The sequence below is a fragment of the Urocitellus parryii genome, chromosome 5 (genome assembly GCF_045843805.1).
Source record: "Urocitellus parryii isolate mUroPar1 chromosome 5, mUroPar1.hap1, whole genome shotgun sequence".
NCBI lineage: Eukaryota > Metazoa > Chordata > Mammalia > Rodentia > Sciuridae > Urocitellus > Urocitellus parryii.
Genome location: NC_135535.1, coordinates 19,221,110 through 19,242,485, shown reverse-complemented (window position 1 = coordinate 19,242,485; position 21,376 = coordinate 19,221,110). Strand labels below are relative to the sequence as shown.

The 21,376-nt window shown below is 39.2% G+C and overlaps 1 protein-coding gene across 1 annotated transcript in view; it reads left to right on the top strand.

Annotated features, from left to right (window-relative positions):
- Nucleotides 1–2,834: 2,834 nt before the first annotated feature.
- Nucleotides 2,835–21,376, top strand: part of Dram1 (DNA damage regulated autophagy modulator 1) — a 34,306-nt gene continuing 15,764 nt past the window's right edge. The window contains exons 1-2 of the mRNA XM_026398608.2: nucleotides 2,835–3,006; nucleotides 17,844–17,911. Of these exons, the coding sequence (XP_026254393.1) occupies nucleotides 2,876–3,006; nucleotides 17,844–17,911 (199 nt within the window). The 5' untranslated portion in view covers nucleotides 2,835–2,875. The remainder of the gene's footprint in view (nucleotides 3,007–17,843; nucleotides 17,912–21,376) is intronic.

Genomic DNA, 21,376 nt, shown 5'->3' with positions numbered 1-21,376 from the left:
AGCCCCATAATACTGGGGATTGAACCAGTGGCCTTGCTCATGCTAGGCAAGTACTCTACCACTGAGAGACATCCCCACCCTGCCCAATTTTTTTTTTTGGAGACAGGGTCTTGCTAAGTTGGGCTGGCCTCAAATTTTTGATCCTCTTTCCTTGACCTCCCAAGTAGATGGGATTACTGGCATGCATCACTATGCCCAGCTTTCAGACTTCTGCATTTCTTAGTGTCAAACTTTACTATTCCAGGAAGAAGGAAGGTCTTTCAAGATCTATGATATGGGAAACTTTTAGAAGGAAAAGTGGCACTGTGCCTTCTCAGGGCTGCTTGATACCGTATACTACGTATACATATATGATTATAGTTATGTAGCTACATAGGGATCCAGCATGACATGACTGTCATGGTCGTAACTACCATTTTGCATGTCAGGTGACCCCTAGCAGGAACAAAGTCTTTATGATGGTCAGCTCAGCATGCTAATAGTTTTGGGGAAAGCTCAGGTGCACTCTGGTTATGGGCAACCTTTGTGTAGCAAAGCACATAAACCCTTTGCACCAGCATCAGGGTGCAGGGATTCTCCTTTGCTGTTGTCACCTAAATCATGTTTCCATCCGTAAGCCCCTAACAAACTGCATTTTATGCAGTCCTGAATTTGTCTACATTTTTTTTTTTTGCTCTCTTTGTACTTTCTGTCTTGATGGACAGTTCTCACACGCTGGGTTTCCCGGAAATAGCCCCATTCCAAATATATACATACATATATGTATATATTATATATGTGTTTATTTTAAATAACAAAATATTATTGCCACTCATATTTATGCTAAAAGTGATTAGTAATCAGGCATGGTAGCTGTAATCCTAGCAATTCAGAAGCCTTGGCAAGATGATAAAAAGTTCAAGGCGAGCCTCTATAATTTAGCAAAAAATTCCTATGTCAAAATAAAAAATAAAAATAACCTTGGGATATAGCTCAGTGGTAAAGCACCCCTAGGTTCAACCCCCAGCACCTGTCCCCAATGTGAATTACTATGTAACAGAAGGGCAAGATGATCAGGTGAATTCCTTATGATGTCATTATTCCTTTGCCGAGGAAGAGTGTTGTTTGGGTGAATCAATAGTAAAGCAGGAAAGAAGAAAAGGGAGGGTTGAATAGAGAAGATGATGAGAGAATAGAATTGTTTTCAGAACAGAGACCTGGGCAAAGATGTACACAGAACATCATGGATGACAGTTTTTGCAATTTTTAAAAAGACTTAATTTAAAGATTCTGCTTTATTCAGTGTGGTGGGTCTCTCAACTCCATTGTCACCTGATCTTCTGAAATACTAATGCATTCATGTTCCTATAATTTCCTTGCTATCTCCCTCAAAAAACAAAACAAAACAAAACCAAAAAGCCAGGTTTCTGTGAGCTGGCCTCTTTTGCCCATTTCCTGCTTACACATATTTAGGTGCTTCCTTAGTCCCACAGAACAAGAACTTTTAGTCTATTTTCTCCTGTTATTTCTTTGGCATGGAATGCTCGTTTCTCTGTAGGTTGCTATTTCTCTGATGTTATCTCCAGGAACTACCATCATATCCTTCATCTGAGTGCTGTTCTCTGGTCCCCAGTTCTATGCATATCTCTATTTTATTTTTTTATCCTATTCTATATAATTTCATGTTAGTGGATAGATCTGTCTCCTATCCCCATAGTGCTATTTGGTCTTCTTAGCCTATTCTCTAGTACAGCATGGCACCCAAGAAATGTTTATGTGGTTGAAATGAGCCCACTTTTGGTTACCTCTCAGCCAATGACTTCTGCCACTTACATGGGGCTCAGAAACCCTTAAAATCAGCATGCTAACAAGTGCCTCCAGAGAATGAATACGTTTTGCAGAGTCTGAAGAGTATCAGGTCAACATTATTCATCTTGGGTTAAGGCTCCAAATCTGGACTAATCCAGATCCATGAGAGGAGAAAGGGAAAAAGTCGAGGGAAACAAATACTCTAAGTCGCTCTGGTGAGATGTGGACCAGTAGACGACACACCAGGCCGCCAGGCTGAGCCAGGGTAGGATCCCATGCTCCCTGCCACGGCTACCCACCCTATACGTGACCTTGGTTTTCAGGTGCACACCGTCCACGTGGGTGTCACACCGGCGCCGGGTGGCCTGGGGAACGTCACCAAACATCTCTGACGGGATCCCTATAGCAGCAGCAGCAGTCGTAGCAGCAGCAGCAGCAGCGGTAGCAGCAGCGCGACCGGTTGGGGTGGGCGTCACCAAGCCATGGCCACCCTTTTCCCCGGGACAAAACCGCGGCGGACCCTCGGAGGGGAAGCCCTCGGGGTACCGTTGCGAAGTCCAGAGTCCCGGAAACCCCGAGGCAAGGAGGGGTGGGGAGGAATTAATCCATTTCTCCAGAGTTGCGCAAGAGCCCGGGCGGGCGGCTGGGGGGTGGGACCACCAGGGCAGGCGTCCCAGCCAGCGTCCCGCGCTCACACCCACCCTGCGGCGTCCGAATCAAAAGTGAAAGGAGCCTGATCGACCCTGGAAAGGCGTCGGGGGGAGGTGGCCGCCTGTCTCCTAATCGCCGGGGCCCAGCAGCCGCTTTGTGACTTCACGCGTTTCGCAACAAGCCCGGGCCACCCGCGCCCCACCCACCCCGGCCCGGCGGCCTTGCAGCCTGCCACCTCTCTTGGCTCTTCGCGCTTCTCTCCCTCCCCGGCCTGCCCAGGCCTTCCCGGAGCCTCGGGTCCCGCCACGAGTCGCATTCCGAGACGTGGCCGCCGTCTAGCCCATTGACAAGTGCGCGGCCGCCGCCTCCACGCAGCCCGGAGCAACCCGGCGTCCTGCCCCGCTGAGCGCTGCGCCCCCTCGGCGGCCGCGCCGCGATGCTGTGCTTTCTGAAGGGGATGGCCTTCGTCCCCTTCCTCCTGGTGACCTGGTCGTCCGCCGCCTTCATCATCTCCTACGTGGTGGCTGTGCTCTCCGGGCACGTCAACCCCTTTCTCCCCTACATCAGGTGAGGAGCAGGGTGGACGACAGCGGTCAGGGAGCAGACAGAGGGACCCCAGGGCAGCGCTGCTGGTGGGGAGGGAAGACGGCCAGTCCACACCCAGCTGGGGGCATCTTGAGGTCGATGTGAACCAGAAGGTGGCAACTCCTCAATGCCTAGGGAGGCAGGGGTGCTGCGCTTAGCGGTCTGCGTGTACCCTGAGCACTGAACACAGAGGCATCAGGATGGGGGTTCAGGACCCAACAGACCATAGAACTTTTAGTCGGGGTCTGGAGCGGAATTGTGATAAAAGGCTTCTCTGGTGAGACTGAAAGAAAGATAGGTCTTGACTGATGTCCTTTATTTTAAAAGGTAGATCCAGGTGTGTGCTAACCAGCACACGTATTTCTCTTCTGCTTGCGGACATCTCTCGAAATGGATATCTAGCCGCCCTTTCCATGCCCCTCCCCCTAAAAACTGGAGGTTTAAATAGATAATGAAACATCAGTATGACACTGATGTCAATCCGTGCTCATAAATGATAGAAGAAACAATTCACATCCAGATCCGTGCCCTGCCCACAGCCACAAGATGCTGACTCCAGATCCCTGGGAGTCTGGCTTAAGTTCCCTTGGGAATTTAAGCCTAACTCTGGTTTAAGACTCCTCTGAACACTGGACAACCAAAGTTAAAGCCCGCAAATTGTCAACTCTTAACATCGCTTGCATTATTTTGCCATTTTATTTTTCCTGTATTTTGGCTTCCACCTTTCCTGAGGATCAGTGCCAGGGACGGTGGCTTGGTCCTCTTATTTATTTATTTATTTGAGAGAGAGAGAGAGAGAGAGAGAGAGAGAGAGAGAGAGAGAGAGAGAGAGAGAATTATTTATTTATTTATTTAGTTTTCGTGGACACAACATCTTTGTTTGTATGTGGTGCTGAGGATTGAACCGGGGCCGCACGCATGCCAGGCGAGTGCGCTACCGCTTGAGCCACATCCCCAGCCCAGCTTGGTCCTCTTTATATGGCTTGGAGCTCTGTACCCAAAAGAGTAGGCATTCCTTAACCATTAATATGATTCATCCTTATTTAAGTGGTGTGACCCCACTGGATCTGCGTTGATTAGTGAAAGGAAAATAAATTTGAGGACAGCCAAGATCTTATTATTACTTTAGGATAGAGAGGGCCTCTCCTTCTTTGTATCTTTTCTGTCTGGTAAACAATCTATGTGTTTTTTTGTTTGGTTGATTTTTTGTTTTGTTTTTGTTTTTATGGAGAGGAAGGGGAGACAGGTGAGACAAGAGAGGACTAGGGTCTAAAGAAAGATGCAAGGAATATACAGACAGGTTGAATGGTGCACAGCAGCAAATCTCTAGGGTTGGTCATGGTATTGCCTTGCAAGAAGAAATGTTCTAAAGATTTAGGAGACCCCCCCCCCAAGCTAGTCTTGTGCCCTGGAAGAAACCTGGGCTGGGTTTTTCATGGCACCTCTCAGTCCCAAGTGTTACCATCTCCCTTCTCTCATTTCTGAGACAGAATAGATTCCCTTCAACTTGCAAAAAAAAATGAAGAGCTGTTAAAATATCTGTGTTTGTCCTGAGTCTGAATATGAATAATATGATATGCACATGGGCCTGGCCATGTGTAGTTATGACTAACATCGCCTCAAGGTAAACCCCGGGGACAATCAGAAATGAGGAAATAAGGTGACAAAGTGAAATATTTGTGAGATGCTCATTCCAATTAAGGGGTTTAAAATTTAACAAGGAAAAAAGCCTACAGGAAAAGCAGAATTTTAGGAGAAAAAGGCAAGAGATGGTCCCCTTACTGCCAGGAGCCATCAGCCAACAACAAAGTGTACCAACTGTGTCCATGTCTGTCTGGGGAGTTTGGGTTGTTTGCTGTCTGCTTATGTGAGCAGCTGGAGCATTGGCTTGCCCTGCCCCTTCTGGAAAACTTAATTGAAACAAGGACAAAATGCAGAAAGGAACCAGACATCAAGAAACCATGGTGTAACATATTTATTCACCAATCCAGAATTTTTTTTTTTTTACCTTATCTCTTCTCCCTAAACCCCAAGAACCTCTCAGCTCTCTCCCAACCTTCCTTATCTGTTATCACTGATCTTATGGCTTCTTCCTCCTCCTTTCCTCTACCCCCACTCCTTATACTTCCATCCAACCATGCTTTGCACTGGCTGACTGCCAGAATGTTCTTACTCCAGATAGTGCCAGGCATTGTCCTTTACCTCCTCCTTTGTTCACATATTATCATCTTAGTGAGATCTGTTCTGATCACCCTGTTTAAAATTGCACCCTACATTCCTGATCCCCCATATGGTCTTATTTTTCACCATAGCCCCTATCACCTGCTAAGAAATTATGTGCTTTAACTTATTTATTGTGTTTATTATCTGCCTTTCCTCAGTAGGATGTAAGATCCTTGAAAAGATCCTCAGTATGTGTGAAGTTACATTTCTTGAGCTCTCTACTCATCCTTGGTCAGTGCAGATCCCTGGGAAGCTCAATAAAGCCATTCAGTTTGGTGGTTGGTCAGAGATTAGAGGTTCTCAGGGGGAGTCCCCTTTCCCATGCTAAAATTGTTCAGCCAAACCCATGCTCTGATGTTTTTAGCATACTCTTCACTTTAAATAAGAGTAAAAACCACAAGAAGAGGGACTGGGGATGTAACTCAGTGATAGAGCGCTTGCCTAGCATGTGTGAGGCACGGAGTTTGATTCTCAGCCCCACATATAAATAATAAAGATCCATTGACAACTAAAAATAATACTTTTTTAAAAAGCACAAGAAGATCTCTTTCCAGAATGACATTCAAAGTCAGCTTCCTTATCAAGTATTTTTCTCCAAATAACATTGTTATTCTTCTGTACATTGAATAAATCGGCAAATGACTTTTTGACACAGAAAGATGTTCAATTTCATGAAAAGAAACAAAAAATTCAAATTGAAACTCATTGAAGCCTTTTTTTCACCAACTGGACTGGCAGAAAATGCAAATGTCTGATAACACTACTGGTGAGACTTTGGGAAAACAGACTATCTCTTATATTGCTTGTGGGAATGTAAATTGATTTTAATCTCTGTAGAGGGACTTTAGCAAAAATCTATGGAAATGATATACACATACACATCCTTTGATGCAACAGCCCCTCTTTTGGAAATTTATCCTGCAGGGATACCTGCGCATCTGAAGAATGGCAATTCTACAAGGTTGTTCACGACACTGATTACATTTATTTATTTTTTAATTTATTTTTACAGGGCTGGGGATTGAACCTAGGGCCTCATGCATGCTAGGCAAGTGCTCTACCACTGGGCTACACACTCAGTCCAACACTGCTTTTAATAATGACAGACTGGAAGCCATGCAAATGTCCATAATAGAGAACTGACTAAATAAATACAGATTATCCAAAAATTACAATACCTCAAGTGAAATCTCTTGCTATTTAGCAGATTCACTTTAAATTTATGTGCTGATATGAAAAAAAATCTCCAAGATATAATTGTTAAGTGGAAAGAAGTCAGATGCAGAACAAAATATTCTACCATTAGTCAGGAAAAAGGGGAAGAAAAATAGTATGTGGGGTGTGTGTGTGTGTGTGTGTGTGTGTGTGTGTGTGTGTGTTAGCTTGTATAAAGAGACTGATAAGGCTTGGGGTTGTAGCTCAGCAGTAGAGTGCATGCTTATCATGTACCAGGCCCTGGGTTTAATCCCTAGTACCAAAAATTAAAAAATAAAGAGACTAATAAAAGTGGTTTACTTGTGTGTGATGGAAGGTAGAAAAGATCAGTAAGATATTGTAAGGTGATTATAAGGCTTTTCCCACCATCTCTTTGGGTGTATATTCATTTTTCAGTCAAATGGATGGGTTTCCTATCAGAAAATTAAAAACACGGGATTCAAATACCCACTAAATTTAACAAATTAAAATAGCAAAAAGTGATATTTCTGTGTGCATTATGAAATTACTAATGCTAGGATGTCAAAATCAAGGGCAAATAAAAGTCAACCTTAAAAGATTAGTTTAGATTTTTACAAGGCCACACCCACATTCTGAAGCACAATCATGCTTAATTTTTATTTATTTATTTATTTTTTAGAGAGAGAGAGAGAGAATTTTTTAATATTTATTAGTTTTCGGCGGACACAACATCTTTGTATGTGGTGCTGAGGATCGAACCCAGGCTGCACGCATGCCAGGCAAGCGCGCTACCGCTTGAGCCACATCCCCAGCCCAATGCTTAATTTTTAATAACCAAATCCTCTTCAAACAAATCCCTTGGGCTATCTAGTATCAACTCTCCAATTTCCTGCTGGTAGACCACTCTGTTATCTTCTTTGCCCCATTTCTCTTTCTGTGACCCTTTATTCTTAAAGTTTTGCCACTTCTAGATCCTAGCTTTGTTTTTTATTAGTACTTGTCTCCCTTCTTTTGCAAGTATGGTTTTGCTGGATGATTGTGGTCTGTTGGTGTTGTTCTTCCTCTTAACCACAATCTTTGCTCAGTAATTGATAGAAGAAAACTGGGCCACTTAAAATTAAGCCATTTTAAAGGAGGACCAAAATTACATGGTAGATGAAGGAAAAGAGGTCAGGCCTTTGACTTCAAAACAAAAACTAGAAATGAGGAAAGCAACTTTATAAATTAGTATTTTGTTAACGATCACATAATGTATCATTACAATTATGCACTAATTCTAATAATTAAGAAATAATTCAGATACTGTTTTTTTAAGGGAATGATGAACAAATTTTTCATTATTGTTTAAGGACTGCATGATATAAAGTCCTTTTTTGGCATTTGGCTTTTGAAGGGGGGATAAGAAGTTGTTCATTTTTTGCAAAAATATTTGAAGACTTCAACTTTTTTCAATAGCCATCCTTAATCTAATTCTTAAGGATATTGCATATTGTTTGTCATGAAAAATATGGTTCAAGAGGGTAGAAATTTGGAGTTTACTCTTGAATCTCCTGTGTTGACATATGTAGTTTCTGACGTATGGTAGCTACATAGTGAATATTGGTTGAATGTTGATCAACATAGGCCTGCTTTATTAATCTGGTCAGTTTCCTCCTCTTCAGTTGTTGGCTTCTTCTGTTGATTTGGTTGTGATTCCAGTCCTCCTCCCACATCACTTGGCTGACTTCTGAAATTTTTCATGTTTTATGAGATTTTCTTTTTTTAAATATTTATTTATTTATTAGTTCTTGGCGGACACAACATCTTTGTTTGTATGTGGTGCTGAGGATCGAACCCGGGCCGCACGCATGCCAGGAGAGCGCGCTACCGCTTGAGCCACATCCCCAGCCCTTTTATGAGATTTTCAATCTCATTTTGCAGTCTTTTCATATCATTGAATATTTACAAAATTGATATTCACTCCCAGAGGGAATATAATGTAGAGGTTAGGAGCAAGAGCTTTGAAGAAGACAAATTGATTAGAATATAGCTCCAGCTGGTGCTCCAGCCGAAGAAAGTAAGTGACTTAACTTCTCCAACAGGAGAAATTACTTGACTTCTCCATAGATTAATAACAGCACCTAATAACAAATTCATGTATGAACTTAAAACTCATTAACATAATAAATTCTCTATAAGTATTTTCTATTAGTATTATCACTTTGATTGTAACTGTGTGATGTAATCCACAGCAACTATTGATCCCTCAATGCAGAAAGAATTGTAATTTATGAAAAAGTTCAGTGGAATAATACTTAGGGAAGACTCAAAAGAAACAAGTTGTCTTCAAATTATAGTTGATCTATTTAGTAGTGGATCTGACAAAAGCAAAGATTCAGAAAAATTGATTAAAACAAACTAGGAGGATCCTTCATTTAAGTTGCTGCAAGAGTATCTTTAATACTTCCCTCCACTTTAAAGAAAACAAATCTGGAAATGAAATGATTCCAAGAAGAGAGGCGGTTTATATACCAGGAAGACAGCTTTTTTTGACAGCTTTGCTTTTTATTAGTACTTGTCTGCCTTCTTCTGCAAGTACAAGTGGCAAACTTTAAGAGTAAGGGTCACAGAACATTGAGGATGAAAGAGACACAGGGCAAAGAAGTCAGCAGAGTGGTCTACCAGCAGGAAATTGCTAAGTTGATACCAGATAGCCTAACGGATTTGGTTCCAGAGGATTTGGTTATTAATTATTAGAATTAGTGCATAATTGTGATTGTACATTATGTGATCGTTAACAAAATACTAATTTATATACCTGTGCTCTTGTAATGGCCTTGGACCACATAAACTGGTGAAAAAAATGAATGTACATTTACATGCTTTAAGTTAAAACATTTGTGCTGTATTAGTATCCATATAATTTTTCATGACTTCTGCTTAAAAACAACTTTTTTGATGACTGAGATTACACCAAATTTCTGGGAGTGGTGATTGTTGCTTTCCTCTGTAACTGTCACAGTGGAGAATAAATATTCAGATAGTGAGGTCACTGTGCCTAAAATCACTATTCTGACATGTGTTAATGACATCTTCAATCTTTATTGTGACTATTACTTCATAGTATATCTACACCATACAGTCATAAGGACAAAAATGTGGACATGTTATTTGAAACTTTTAGTCAGAAAAGTTTCATCCTTGGAAATCACAATTTATAATTGATTTTTTTCAAAAATGAAAAAAAAGAAAAAACAGAAGATAAAAAAAATCCCCCATATCTAAATAACAACCAGAGCAAAACTGTTGTGCCTTGTATTTATCTTTGATTCCAATCTTGGTAGTTGTTTAAAGAAAAATAATAAAATAATTTAGATTTGTTTTATTGGTTCAGAATATGTGGGGAATTGTAGAGTTCCTCTTTTTATCATTTTGTATGTCTTTCGTTAATATTTGTCATGCCTTATCTAAAACTAAGTCTCAAACTGGAATGCCTTGGAGAACAGATACTTCTATAGAGGTCCTTTGGCCTAAATAATTAAGCATTTGTATTAAGTTTTACTTTGGTATCTAAGCAGATTCTTAACCATAGCCCATAAAAAGTAATGTGACTTTAATTCTGGACTTTGTTGATGTGCTCTAGTGTCTGCAATTTTTTTTCTTTAAATCATAGCCTTATGGTAAATTTAAAAAAATCATTACCCAAATTAGTTAATTATAATGAAAACAAGAATATTAGGGGCCAAGGATATAGCTCAGTGGTACAGCATATGCTTAGCATGCAAGAGGCCCTGGGTTCAATCTACAGTAATAAATTTAAAATAAAAAGAAAGAAAATTGAGGATCACCAGTTTTTTCAGCCTGAAAATTAATTGTGGTGGAAGTAGTAGTGTTGCTTCTGAGCCAATCATGAACGTATAACTTCTGCTGTTGGATTTAAATTTTCCGTTCATTTGAGTGCATCAAATTCTCCTTCCCACTGAATTCAATTAAACTTTGAGAATTTTAAAATGTTATTCATATTCATAACTAATCCAGGACTGACAACTTTCAAACAGAAGCACTTCATCTCAACAGAGAGAGAGAGAGAGAGAGAGAGAGAGAGAGATCCATTAAAGTCCTCTTTACTTCACAATAACTGAATAATTGCATCTTAGTCCATCAAGAGCATGCACTAAAGAGTCACTGTAAGCCAAGGACCCCTTAATAATGGCTCCAGCAGTAACAAGCTGCTATGAACCTAATTGTAGATACACAATACTGTAAACACACACAGAAATACAATATGCTTAAAGAAGTATAATATATATAGTTCAGCAGAAGAGAGTTCCTAAGTTGTGTCCACTGACATTACTTGTCCATGCACATCCTGGCTTCCATCCACTATCTTTGTGACCTTGGGCAAGTTACTTTTCTAACACTGATTTCTTAATTTTTAAGGTGGCAATGCTAAGTATTTTATGATGTTGTGAAGATTAGCTAAGAGATGTGCCTGGCAGAGTGTAAGTGCTGAAAAAAGGTCTGTTTGTATTTTTTCCTTTGGTACTCTGGAACCTGTATAGTCCAAGGGAGGACTAGTTTCTAGAGATTCCTTTCAAAAGGCTTCTAAAACCTGACCACTTTCTCCTTCCGTCTTTATTAGCCACACTCGTCTAAGCCACTGTCATCTCTTGACAAACTACTGAAACTAGTTTCTTAACGGTCTTCCTGGCCCAGCTTGCCAATCTATATTCTTTTCACAATATCCTTTAAAAATGTCAATCAACTTTACATCACTTCGATGCTTTCAGCCCCTAACAGCTTCCCATCATGCTCAGAAGAGCATCCGGACTCCTTGCTGTGACCTTTCCTCTACAGGCCCTCAGATACAACCTTCCTCCTCGCTCACTCCCTTCCAGCCACACCCACTTCCTTGCAGTTTCCTTAACACATTGCCACCTCAAGGCCTGTATGCTTGGTTGTTGCCTGTGGTCAGCAAATTTCCTGGCTCCAATATTCTAATGCTCACACGCTTCATTCAGGTCTTCCATGAAGGTCATTTTTGGGAATTACCCTGTCTCAAAAGGTAGATCCCTTATCAGTCTCTGTTCTAGTATCTGTTCTTCCCTCTTCACAGCACTCAACACCCCTACATCATAGGGTTTGCTTGTTTGAAATGGGGGTCTCTGTGTTGCCCAGGCTAGCCTCAAACTCCCTAGCTCAAACAATCTTCCTGCCTTAGCTTTTCAAAATAGCTGGAACTGGGGCAAGCACCAGTGCCTGGGCTAGATTATTGGTTTTTATTGCTGGTGTTCTCCCCACAATAATATAAATTACACCAAGGAAGAGTTTTTCCGTTTCATTTACCTCTGTATTCATTCACCATGTCTACAAAATTACCTGTCATACAGAAGACAATCTGTAATTACATGTTGAATCAATGAACCTGTGAATTTTTTTTTTGGTTAAGTACCAAGCTTTCTGAAGGTAGTCAACTTTGTTTTCATCTTGCTATCCATGTCACCTAGCACAGTTCCCGACATGTAAGAGAAGCTGGATGATTTTTTTTTTTAAGTTTTATTGTATGAGTGAAAACAAGGAGAGAAGCCAAACTCCATAGTTCAAGAAAAGAGCAAGTTGTTTGTGAGTAGGAAATTCTTTCTGAGTTTAAAAATAAACTGCAGGGTATCTCCCATCCTAAAATAGTCATTACCAACTAAAGCTGTCATAAATTTATCACTAGTTATCAGCCATGTCTCATAAAATGTAATGTGACTTTTTATTACCATACTCATTCCTTTAGTATATTTAAATATTGAGAAGATAAAGAAATTAATGATGTTTTAGTGATTGCATTTAATTACTGATGCATTTAATTTTTTAGGTTCTAAATCTTGCTCAATCTTTCAAGCAGTGGACCTAGGAATTTTAGAACATTCTAGTAAACTTCAGTCTGAAGATACAAAGAATGTGGCAATTTGTCAGTATCTAAATCCTCCCAATAAGCCTACATTTCAATTTCTCCAGATTTTTCAGTAATAGAATCACATGTATCTAATGATTAAAAGAATAGCAGTTGTGGCTGGGTGAGGTGGCACACATCTGTAATCCTAATAACTCGGGAGGCTGAGGTAGGAGGATCAAAAGTTCAAGGCCAGCCTCAGCAATTTAGCAAGGCCCTAAGCAACCTAGCAAGACCCTGTCTCAAAATAAAAAATAAAAACTGTTGGGGATGCGGCTCAGCAATAAAGCACCCCTGGGTTAAATCCCTAGTACCAAACCAAACCAAACCAAACACTCTAGCAGTTGTCCAAGCTTGGGAAAGTTCTATACTATCAGGTATTTTTCTTTGTTCTATTGTGCTCACTCCTTTGAGCATTAAGTAATAATGTACTACTGCTTTGACATCATAAATTAGTTTGGAGAAGGATCTTACATGAATTACTTGTAATTTTCCACAGTTGGCTTACCTTGTGGAAATGTAAATACAGGAAATGTAGACATAAATTGATTTCCCAGGCACAAGGTATCCTGAAACAACTGTGTACACATACCAGCCTCAACAGCTTCTAAAAAGTACAGGCAAAGGAATAATTGCTCTCCTCATCCCTGGTTCAGTTTCAGAAGCTCCTCCTTAAAAAGGCAGCCAGCCAGGTGGTTGGTGGGACTGGGGCAGGGCCAACCACACTGCTGCAACCACGGGATACAGAACAGTGTGTGGGAGCTGGGTGGAGTGACTACTTCTGCCAGGTTGGGAAGCAACTGGTTTCGCCTTTCACTTTTTCTCCAATTTCCTAAATCAAGCACCCAGGTACAGCTAAGCAATCCAATACAGTAGTTCCTTGGTGTCTATCGGGGATTGGGTCCAGGACTCTGGATACCAAATTTGGAGAATACCGTAATCTGTGGACGCTCAAGTCCCTTGTATAAAATGATGGGTTATTTACACATAACATGCACAGTCCTCTAGTACACTTTAAATCATCTCTGGCTTACTCACTACCCCTGGAACATTGTATATGCTGTGTAAGTAGTTGTTATGCTGTAGCTTTCAGGAAATAACAACAAGGAAAAAAGTTTGTACATGTCCAGTACAAATGCAATTAAAAATATTTGGGGTTGGTCAAATCCACAGATAACAGAACCCGCAGATACGATGGGCTGACTGTACTACCGTTCTGCCTTCACATGATGGCATCATTAGCTTGAGCTTTAAAAAGTAAAAATGAGGCAACCCACAGGATCTCTTGGTTACCTGCTTGGTGTTATGCTTATTTGGATTCCAACATTAGCAGAAGATGTGACTCAGTGTTTACTAATTATGTGATATATAAGATCAGAAACCAACTTATAAGAACATTTTTCAGTAAGAGTTAAGAGCCCTACCATTTTTATTAATGGCAATGGACAACTAATACTGTTTTTAAGTGTTCTTAGATACTTAGGCACGGTGGTGCACGCCTGTCATTCCAGCTGCTCAGGAGGCTGAAGCAGAAGGATCCCAAGTTCAAAGCCAGCCTGAGCAACTTAACTCAAAAACTAAAAAAAAAAAAAAATGAAGGCTAGGGATGTGGCTCAGTGGTTAAGTATCCCTGGGTTTATATCCCAGCAACACCCCCACCAAAAAAAAAAAAAAAAAAAAAAAAAAAAAAGTTCTTAAACGTGTCCACATTTCATTTGTTGCTTGGAAAGTTTCAATGAAATATTCCGGAGCAAAATTTCAGCTAATGTAATTTGGGACCGTTTTGTTACTTAGTGGAAATAAACCCCAAACTTTCACCATTCTTACCTGATAGATTTGGGAATTTGTGTTTCAGATTTGCCTAACAATATTTTGTTGATGAATAATGATGGTATCTAACATGATTTGTTGACAAATGAATTCATTTTATAGGGATTTGCACAGCCAAGTCAAAAATTTTGAAAAGATGGCTGTTTAACCATACAGCTGTTTATGAATTCAGTGCATAAGTATTTCCCCCAGTTCTTGTTATATTGACATTGCCTATGTTGGGTGCAAAGGTATAAGAATGTGAGCCCATTGGTACTCATGAATTGATAGTGGATATTATGGACTCAGTGATGCTGAAAAAAAATCAGATTTACCATGCTAATGTTTGTAAAAGAGGACTTACAATTACATTATGGTACTTGAGAAGGTGTAAATTCTTGCCTGGTTTATGTCTTCCTGCTATACAGCAAAGACATAATGATCCCTTTTCATTACTACAATGGTTCATTCCCAAGTTGTGTTGGAATCAGCTGATATTTACTCCAGGGAGACAATGGTGTGCATCTATTTCTATATGTTCAGTGACCTGCATTTTGGGAACCCACATTTTGACATGTTGGGTATATTTTCGCCATGCAATTGGAAATGCTAACAAATCAGACACCCTTCAGAGCTAGCTGATAAACATTCACCAGCACATCAGTGTTTGTTCTGTGCCACCACTCACTCTAATGGCTTTGTTGCTTCACTGCCATTGGAGGCAAAGGAGTCAGGAACCGAGGCTGGGGGGTCAGGAGTTAGACATTTGAATTGGGATGTAGATTCCTTTAAGTGGCTCGGTGACCTTGAACAAGTAACATAACCTTTAATACCCATTTTATTAGTAAAATGTAGTTGCTATAGGATCCCTATCAGGGTTATAAATATAAAATGATATCATGTATGATAAGCACGTAACAGTGTCTGATACACACTTATTGTTCAGTAAGTGGTATACATTAGGTCAGTTTTTCCAGTACCAATATTCATTCAAACAATATATATAGAAAGGCTATTTACAATGTGCTTTGTGTCCTACATGGATTTATTCATTCCTTCCTTTATTTTTGGTGCTGGGGATAGACTCAGGGCCTCACTCACCTACCTGTCTTCCTAAGTATCCCATCATTCTTCCATTTCTCTTCCTTCACAAACAAACACAGAGTCTTCTTCCCAGCACATTGCTGTCTCTCTTCTGTCCCTGGCACGTGACTCTCTGAGGTGTGACAAATGTGTAACAAGAACTCCAAGATGACTCAACCTGATAGCTGCTGCTTTTATGTGCCTTGAGGCCAAGAGAGAAAAGCTTGACTTCCCAGAGTTAATCATCTAGCAAAAGTGCGGCCCAGGGTCATAGCCCTGCACTGCATCTCGCTTCCTGGGTGCCCGCTTGGTACCATGCTCAGAAGGGCATCTCACCCATGTGGAACTTTCTCCTTCAAACTTCCTGTATTGTGAAAAATGAGGAAAAGTGGGAATGTCAGGTTCTTACAGGGACAGGTGGCACTGAGATTGAAATAATTATGAATAAAAGTATTTGATGTAAGGGCGGTGGCTATTGACCTCTTTATGCTCCTCTTTGAATGTTAAGTGTTCTGCACACACAAGCTTCTCCTGGAATTCTTCAGCTACTTTGAAGTGTGTCTTTTCAATGTGATTGGTTTTTCAACACATAAATTTTGGAGCTATTTTTATATGTGGAAACACTCAAAATGGGTACAAGTTGTTTCAAATTGAGAGCTCTTTTATCTTCAACTTTCCATTGGAAAAGTTCCTTATGAGGAACCTAAAAATGTAAAAATTTAAAATTTGGCAATAAGGAATGGAAAATAGAACATGTCAAATGCTATTTCCCAAGTTATCTAATTAATCAAATGAATGTATCTGAAAAAAATATTTTATAGAGACTTTTTTGTTCAAATAACTTACCACAATATATTCTTTTTTTTTTTTAGAGAGAGAATTTATTTATTTTTTTAGTTTTTGGCGGACACAACATCTTTGTTTGTATGTGGTGCTGAGGATCGAACCCGGGCTGCACTCATGCCAGGCGAGTGCGCTACCGCTTGAGCCACATCCCCAGCCCCACAATATATTCTTAATATACCCCATTGTTTCAATAAAGCACTAGTTGTGATCACTAATATTGCCAAACTTTTCATCACTGTGTCTTCAGAAGCATAAAATTTGTGCATAAACCCAGTCATTAAAAGATCAAAGTGTTTTTGTATTTAATATCTCAACAGTAGAATATTCAGTTTTTATTTTCAATATAAAATTCAATTCTTTACAAAGAATAAATGCATATCAAGTTTATGAGTTTCCATCATTTGAGAAACTGCAATACCACTCACTTTAAGCATTTACCCTAGCTTTTATGCTATGGAAAAAATGTAATCTCTCAATGATGAAAAAATAAATTTTAGGTTTTTCAGTGCTCAAAATTTGTTCAAATACATTAGAACAAAATTAGTCCATGCCCTCAGAATTCAATGTTGTTGAACATACAAAAGAAACACAATATAAAATTTTTTAATTTGTTCTAATTAGTTTTACATGACAGCAGAATGCATTTCAAATCATTCTACACAAATGGAGCACAACTTCTCATTCCTCTGGCTGTACATAGTACAAAGTCACACTGCTCATGCAATCATACATGTACAAAGGGTAATAATGTTTGTCTCATTCCACTGTCCTTCCTATTCTTACACCTCTCCCCTCTTCTCACTCCCCTCCACCTAATCCAAAGTTTTTCCATTCTTCCTTATCCTCCTCACTCCCCATTATGGATCAGCATGCACATATCAGAGAAAACACTTGGCTTTTGGTTTTTTGGGATTAGCTTACTTCACTTAGCATGATATTCTCCAACTCCATCATTTATTTGCCAATGCCATAATTTCATTCTTCTTTAAGGCTGAGTAATATTTCATTGTGTTTATATACCACATTTTCTTTATCCATTCATCCGTTGAAGGGCATTTAGGTTCCATAGTTCAGCTATTGTGAATTGAGCTGTTATAAACATTGATGTGGCTGTATCACTGTAGAATGCTGATTTAAAGTCCTTTGGGTATAAACTGAGGATTGGAATAGCTGGGTCAAATGGTGGTTCCATTTGAAGTTTTCTAAGGAATCTCCATGCTGTTTTCCAGAGTGGTTGCACCAATTTGCATTTCCACCAGCAATGTATGTGTGTACTTTTCTCCCCACATCCTAGCCAACACTTATTGTTGCTTGTATTTTGATGATTGCCATTCTGTCTGGAGTGAGATGAAATCTTAGAATTGTTTTGATTTGCATTTCTCTAATTGCTAGAGATGTACATTTTTTCATATATTTGTTGATTGATTATATATCTTTTCTGTGAAGTGTTTGTTCAGTTCATTTATTGATTGAGTTATTTGTGGATTTTTCTTTTTTTGGTGTTAAGTTTTTTGAGTTCTTTATATATCCCGGAGATTAGTGCTTTATTTGATGTGCAGGTGGTACAGATTTCCTCCCAATTCTGTAGTCGCTCTCTTCATGTTATTGGTTGTTTACTAAGAAGAATCTTTTTAGTTGGAATCCATCCCATTTATTGGTTCTTGATTTTTTTTTCTTGGAAACACAATACAAAATTTGCCTATTACATACCCAGAGGGTTGAACCAAGCTTCTTTTTGATAATTTGCATATTTCTTTCCTAGTGATACAGGAACAACGCCTCCAGAGAGTGGTATTTTTGGATTCATGATAAACTTCTCTGCATTTCTTGGTAAGTATACAATTATTATGAATAAGTTAAAAATTTACAATCTCGGGCTGGGGTTGTGGTTCAGAGGTAGAGCGTTTGCCTAGCATATGTGAGGCACTGGGTTTTCTCCTCAGCACCACATAAAAATAAAATAAAGATATTGTGTCCACCTACAACTAAAAAATAAATGTTTAAAAAAATGTTACAATTTTTGTATTTCTGGTGCATTACATTGCAGTGGGATTCATTATGCTATAATCATAAATGCACATAACAATTTGGCCAGTCTCTTTCCCCAATATCTTCCCTTTCCCTCCCCAATTTGTATATTTTTTTCAAAGTACAACCTTTGCAACTAGAATGTGGCCCTACATTGAGAAATTAAAACATGTAGAAATCCAAGATTATAACCTTGTTATAGAATTATTCTTCACTTTATTTAGCAGTTTGACACAGGGTTTGCTGTGGGTGGTTTTAAACCCCGAACTTCTGAGGTGGCTTTGAAATGCAATTTAGTTTTTAAAAACTGTGATGTATAGCCAAGATACTTCTGTAAGCCAACGCAGAAAAGACTGTTTCTCCAAGTGTGCTCATGTGAAAGGCAACTTACATGAAAACCATCTGGGTGCTGGTTAGAGTGCTGCTCCCTGACTGTACTACAGATGCACTCATTCAGAACCTTTTAGAATGGGCCCAAGAATATGTGATGTTAATGAGCACTCAGGGCTGGAGGTGTAGCTCAGTGGTAAAGCGCTTGCCAGCCATGCATGAAGTCCTGGGTTTCATCCTCAGTACCCCCAGCCCTCCCCTCTAAAAAACACTGTAGGGGACTTGGATACTCACTAAAGATTGAGAACCACTGACCTTTAAAGAAATGAGAAAGGTGAAACAAGGAATAGTTTTGTCTCCAACACAAGTATGATTTTTCTTTTCAGTTCCTCAAAACCACCTGAGATGCAATTGATGGGATACAATCCTGTTGTGAGTCAATTAATGTAATATCACAACTACTTTTTGATGTAAAACTCAGTGTACTATAGGGGGATCTGAGTATGTAGATGTAAGATGTAGAGATTTTTCTCTTAATCCTTTCATAATCCTCTACCCTGTGGAACAATCAGGTTGCCAAGGAACTATGGTTAATCAACACTTTCTGTCCCTCTCCATTGGTGCAGGTGAGAAGGGACAGAGGTACTGGAAACTCTGCTTGGTAACTGGGTATCTTTGGAATTTGTTCATGCCACTTGGTAGAGGGAGTATGTTTCGTCTTGTCACCCATTTGGGATCTTCTCCCAAGGAATTGGAAGTAAGCAAGGGGAAGTGGAAATGAGGGGTCTGTCAATCTCAATCTCAGTCCCTCTTACACCATCCCTTGCCAAGAGTCCAGACTTAGAAGACTGAAATTATTTTGAAACAGCAAGTGATAAATATGGCTTTTGCTTCTAGGCCATGCAGAAGCTGACATGAATATATTTATTTAAAATAGTCCATGAATATATACAATGATTTTTACCTTTATGTATAATTATAATACACAAATTTTTTAAAATGGTAGAGTATAGGAAGAGTGTTGGGGGAGAGAAAGGGGAGTTACTGGTGAATGAGATTGACCAAATCATGCTATGTGCTTGTATGAAGATGTCAGAATGAATCCCACTATTATGTATAATTACAATCAATAAAAATAAATTATGAAAAATTATTAATTTTTAGCCTGCTTTTTAAAGTATAGCAAAATATTATAATCATCATTATGTCAATACACGGCAAATCTACCTTATCCTTTTTTGGGGGATGGGGCGCAGATACCAGGGATTGAACTCAGGAGCACTCGACCACTGAGCCACATCCCCAGCCCTATTTTGTATTTTATTTAGAGACAAGGCCTCACTGAGTTGCTTAGTTTTATTTTTTTTTTCTTTTGCTAAAGCTGGCTTTGAACTCATGATCCTCCTGTCTTAGCCTCAGAGCCTCTAGGATTACAGGCATGCACCACTGTATCCAGTTACCTTATCCTTTTAACACATGACTGATATCTATCATGTGGATGTTTGGTATTTTAATTTATTCAGTCTGTCTCCTATTGGTAAACACTTAGGCTCTTTCTCGTATTTTGTAATTACAGTGTAGAAGTGAATGTCCTTTTAATCATATCTTTGTGTATTGAGGTGACTATTTCTGTAAGCTTGCTGAGTTAAAGGGAATACATATCTAAAATTATGTTAGCTAACTATTTATCCTGCAAATTCTCTCTCTTCTTCCTTTCCTTCCTTTTTTGTGGTTTTCTTTTTTTTAAAATTTGAGACAGTGTCTTGCTGATTTGCCAGACTAGCCTCAATTTGTGTTCCTCCTGCCTCAGCCTGCAGAGTAGCTGGGATTATAGGTGTACACTATTGCACCCGGCCTCCAACGTTCACATTCTAGGCATCTCACACAAACCAGTTTCAATTAAAGAACTAATATAAAAAGCAAAAGTGCAAGAGAAGTTTAGTGTTTCCAAAATCTTGGGATGAAAAAACTTATCTGAGCATACACAAAGCACAGATGCTAAATAAGAGTTAACAGATTTGAGTAGGTAAAAAAATGAAAACTTCTAAACAATGAAAGGTATCCGAAATGAAGTTAAAAGACAAACAACAGATCAGAGGAAAATTTGTAATATTTATAGCAGATTTAGACTAGGGGACATAATGTGTAAAAAGCAACCACAAATTACAAATGAATAAACAAAACCAAGAGGAGAATGAGAAAAAAAATTAAAACATGCAATTCTCAGAAGACGAAATGAAAATGACTGGTAGATACAATGAAAATTGCTAAATCTCAGTAATAACTAGGAAGATGCCAATTAAACCAACTGGTTGCCATTTTTTATTCATTAGATTGACAATAATTAAAAAGGCGAGTGTATACAAAATTGCTCTCCAATTCTGCTGATGGGCATATAAATTGTTACTGTCTTAGAGCAATCTGGAAGTGCTTCTGAGCATTTTAATTGTGTGTGGGTTTTTTTTTTCCTTGAAACAGTAATAACTACTTCTAAGAACTGGCCTTTCAGAAATACCTGATAGAGTGCCCAAAGGTTTATATCCAAAGATGTTTATTGAACACTGTTTATAACTGAAAAAAAACAGAGAAGCAATGTAGAAATCCATTTGTAAAAGAATAATGAAATAAATATGGTATCTCATACTATAAGATCCTTCATAAATGACGAGGTAGATTTGTTTTGTACTGACCTGGAAAAATCTCCAGGGTATATTGTTAAGTGAGAAGAGCAAGACAGAATAATACATATACTATAATGACTTTTATGTGAAAAAGTAACAACCACAATGGGGTGTGTATGTTTCTGTCTATTTATTCCATCACACTGGAGAGAAACTAAAATGGGGTGCGGGAAGGGACAGGGATGGGCAAATAGGGAGGCATTGCAACCAGGACTTATTTTGAGGTGGGTACTGGGGATTGAACTGAGGGTCTCAT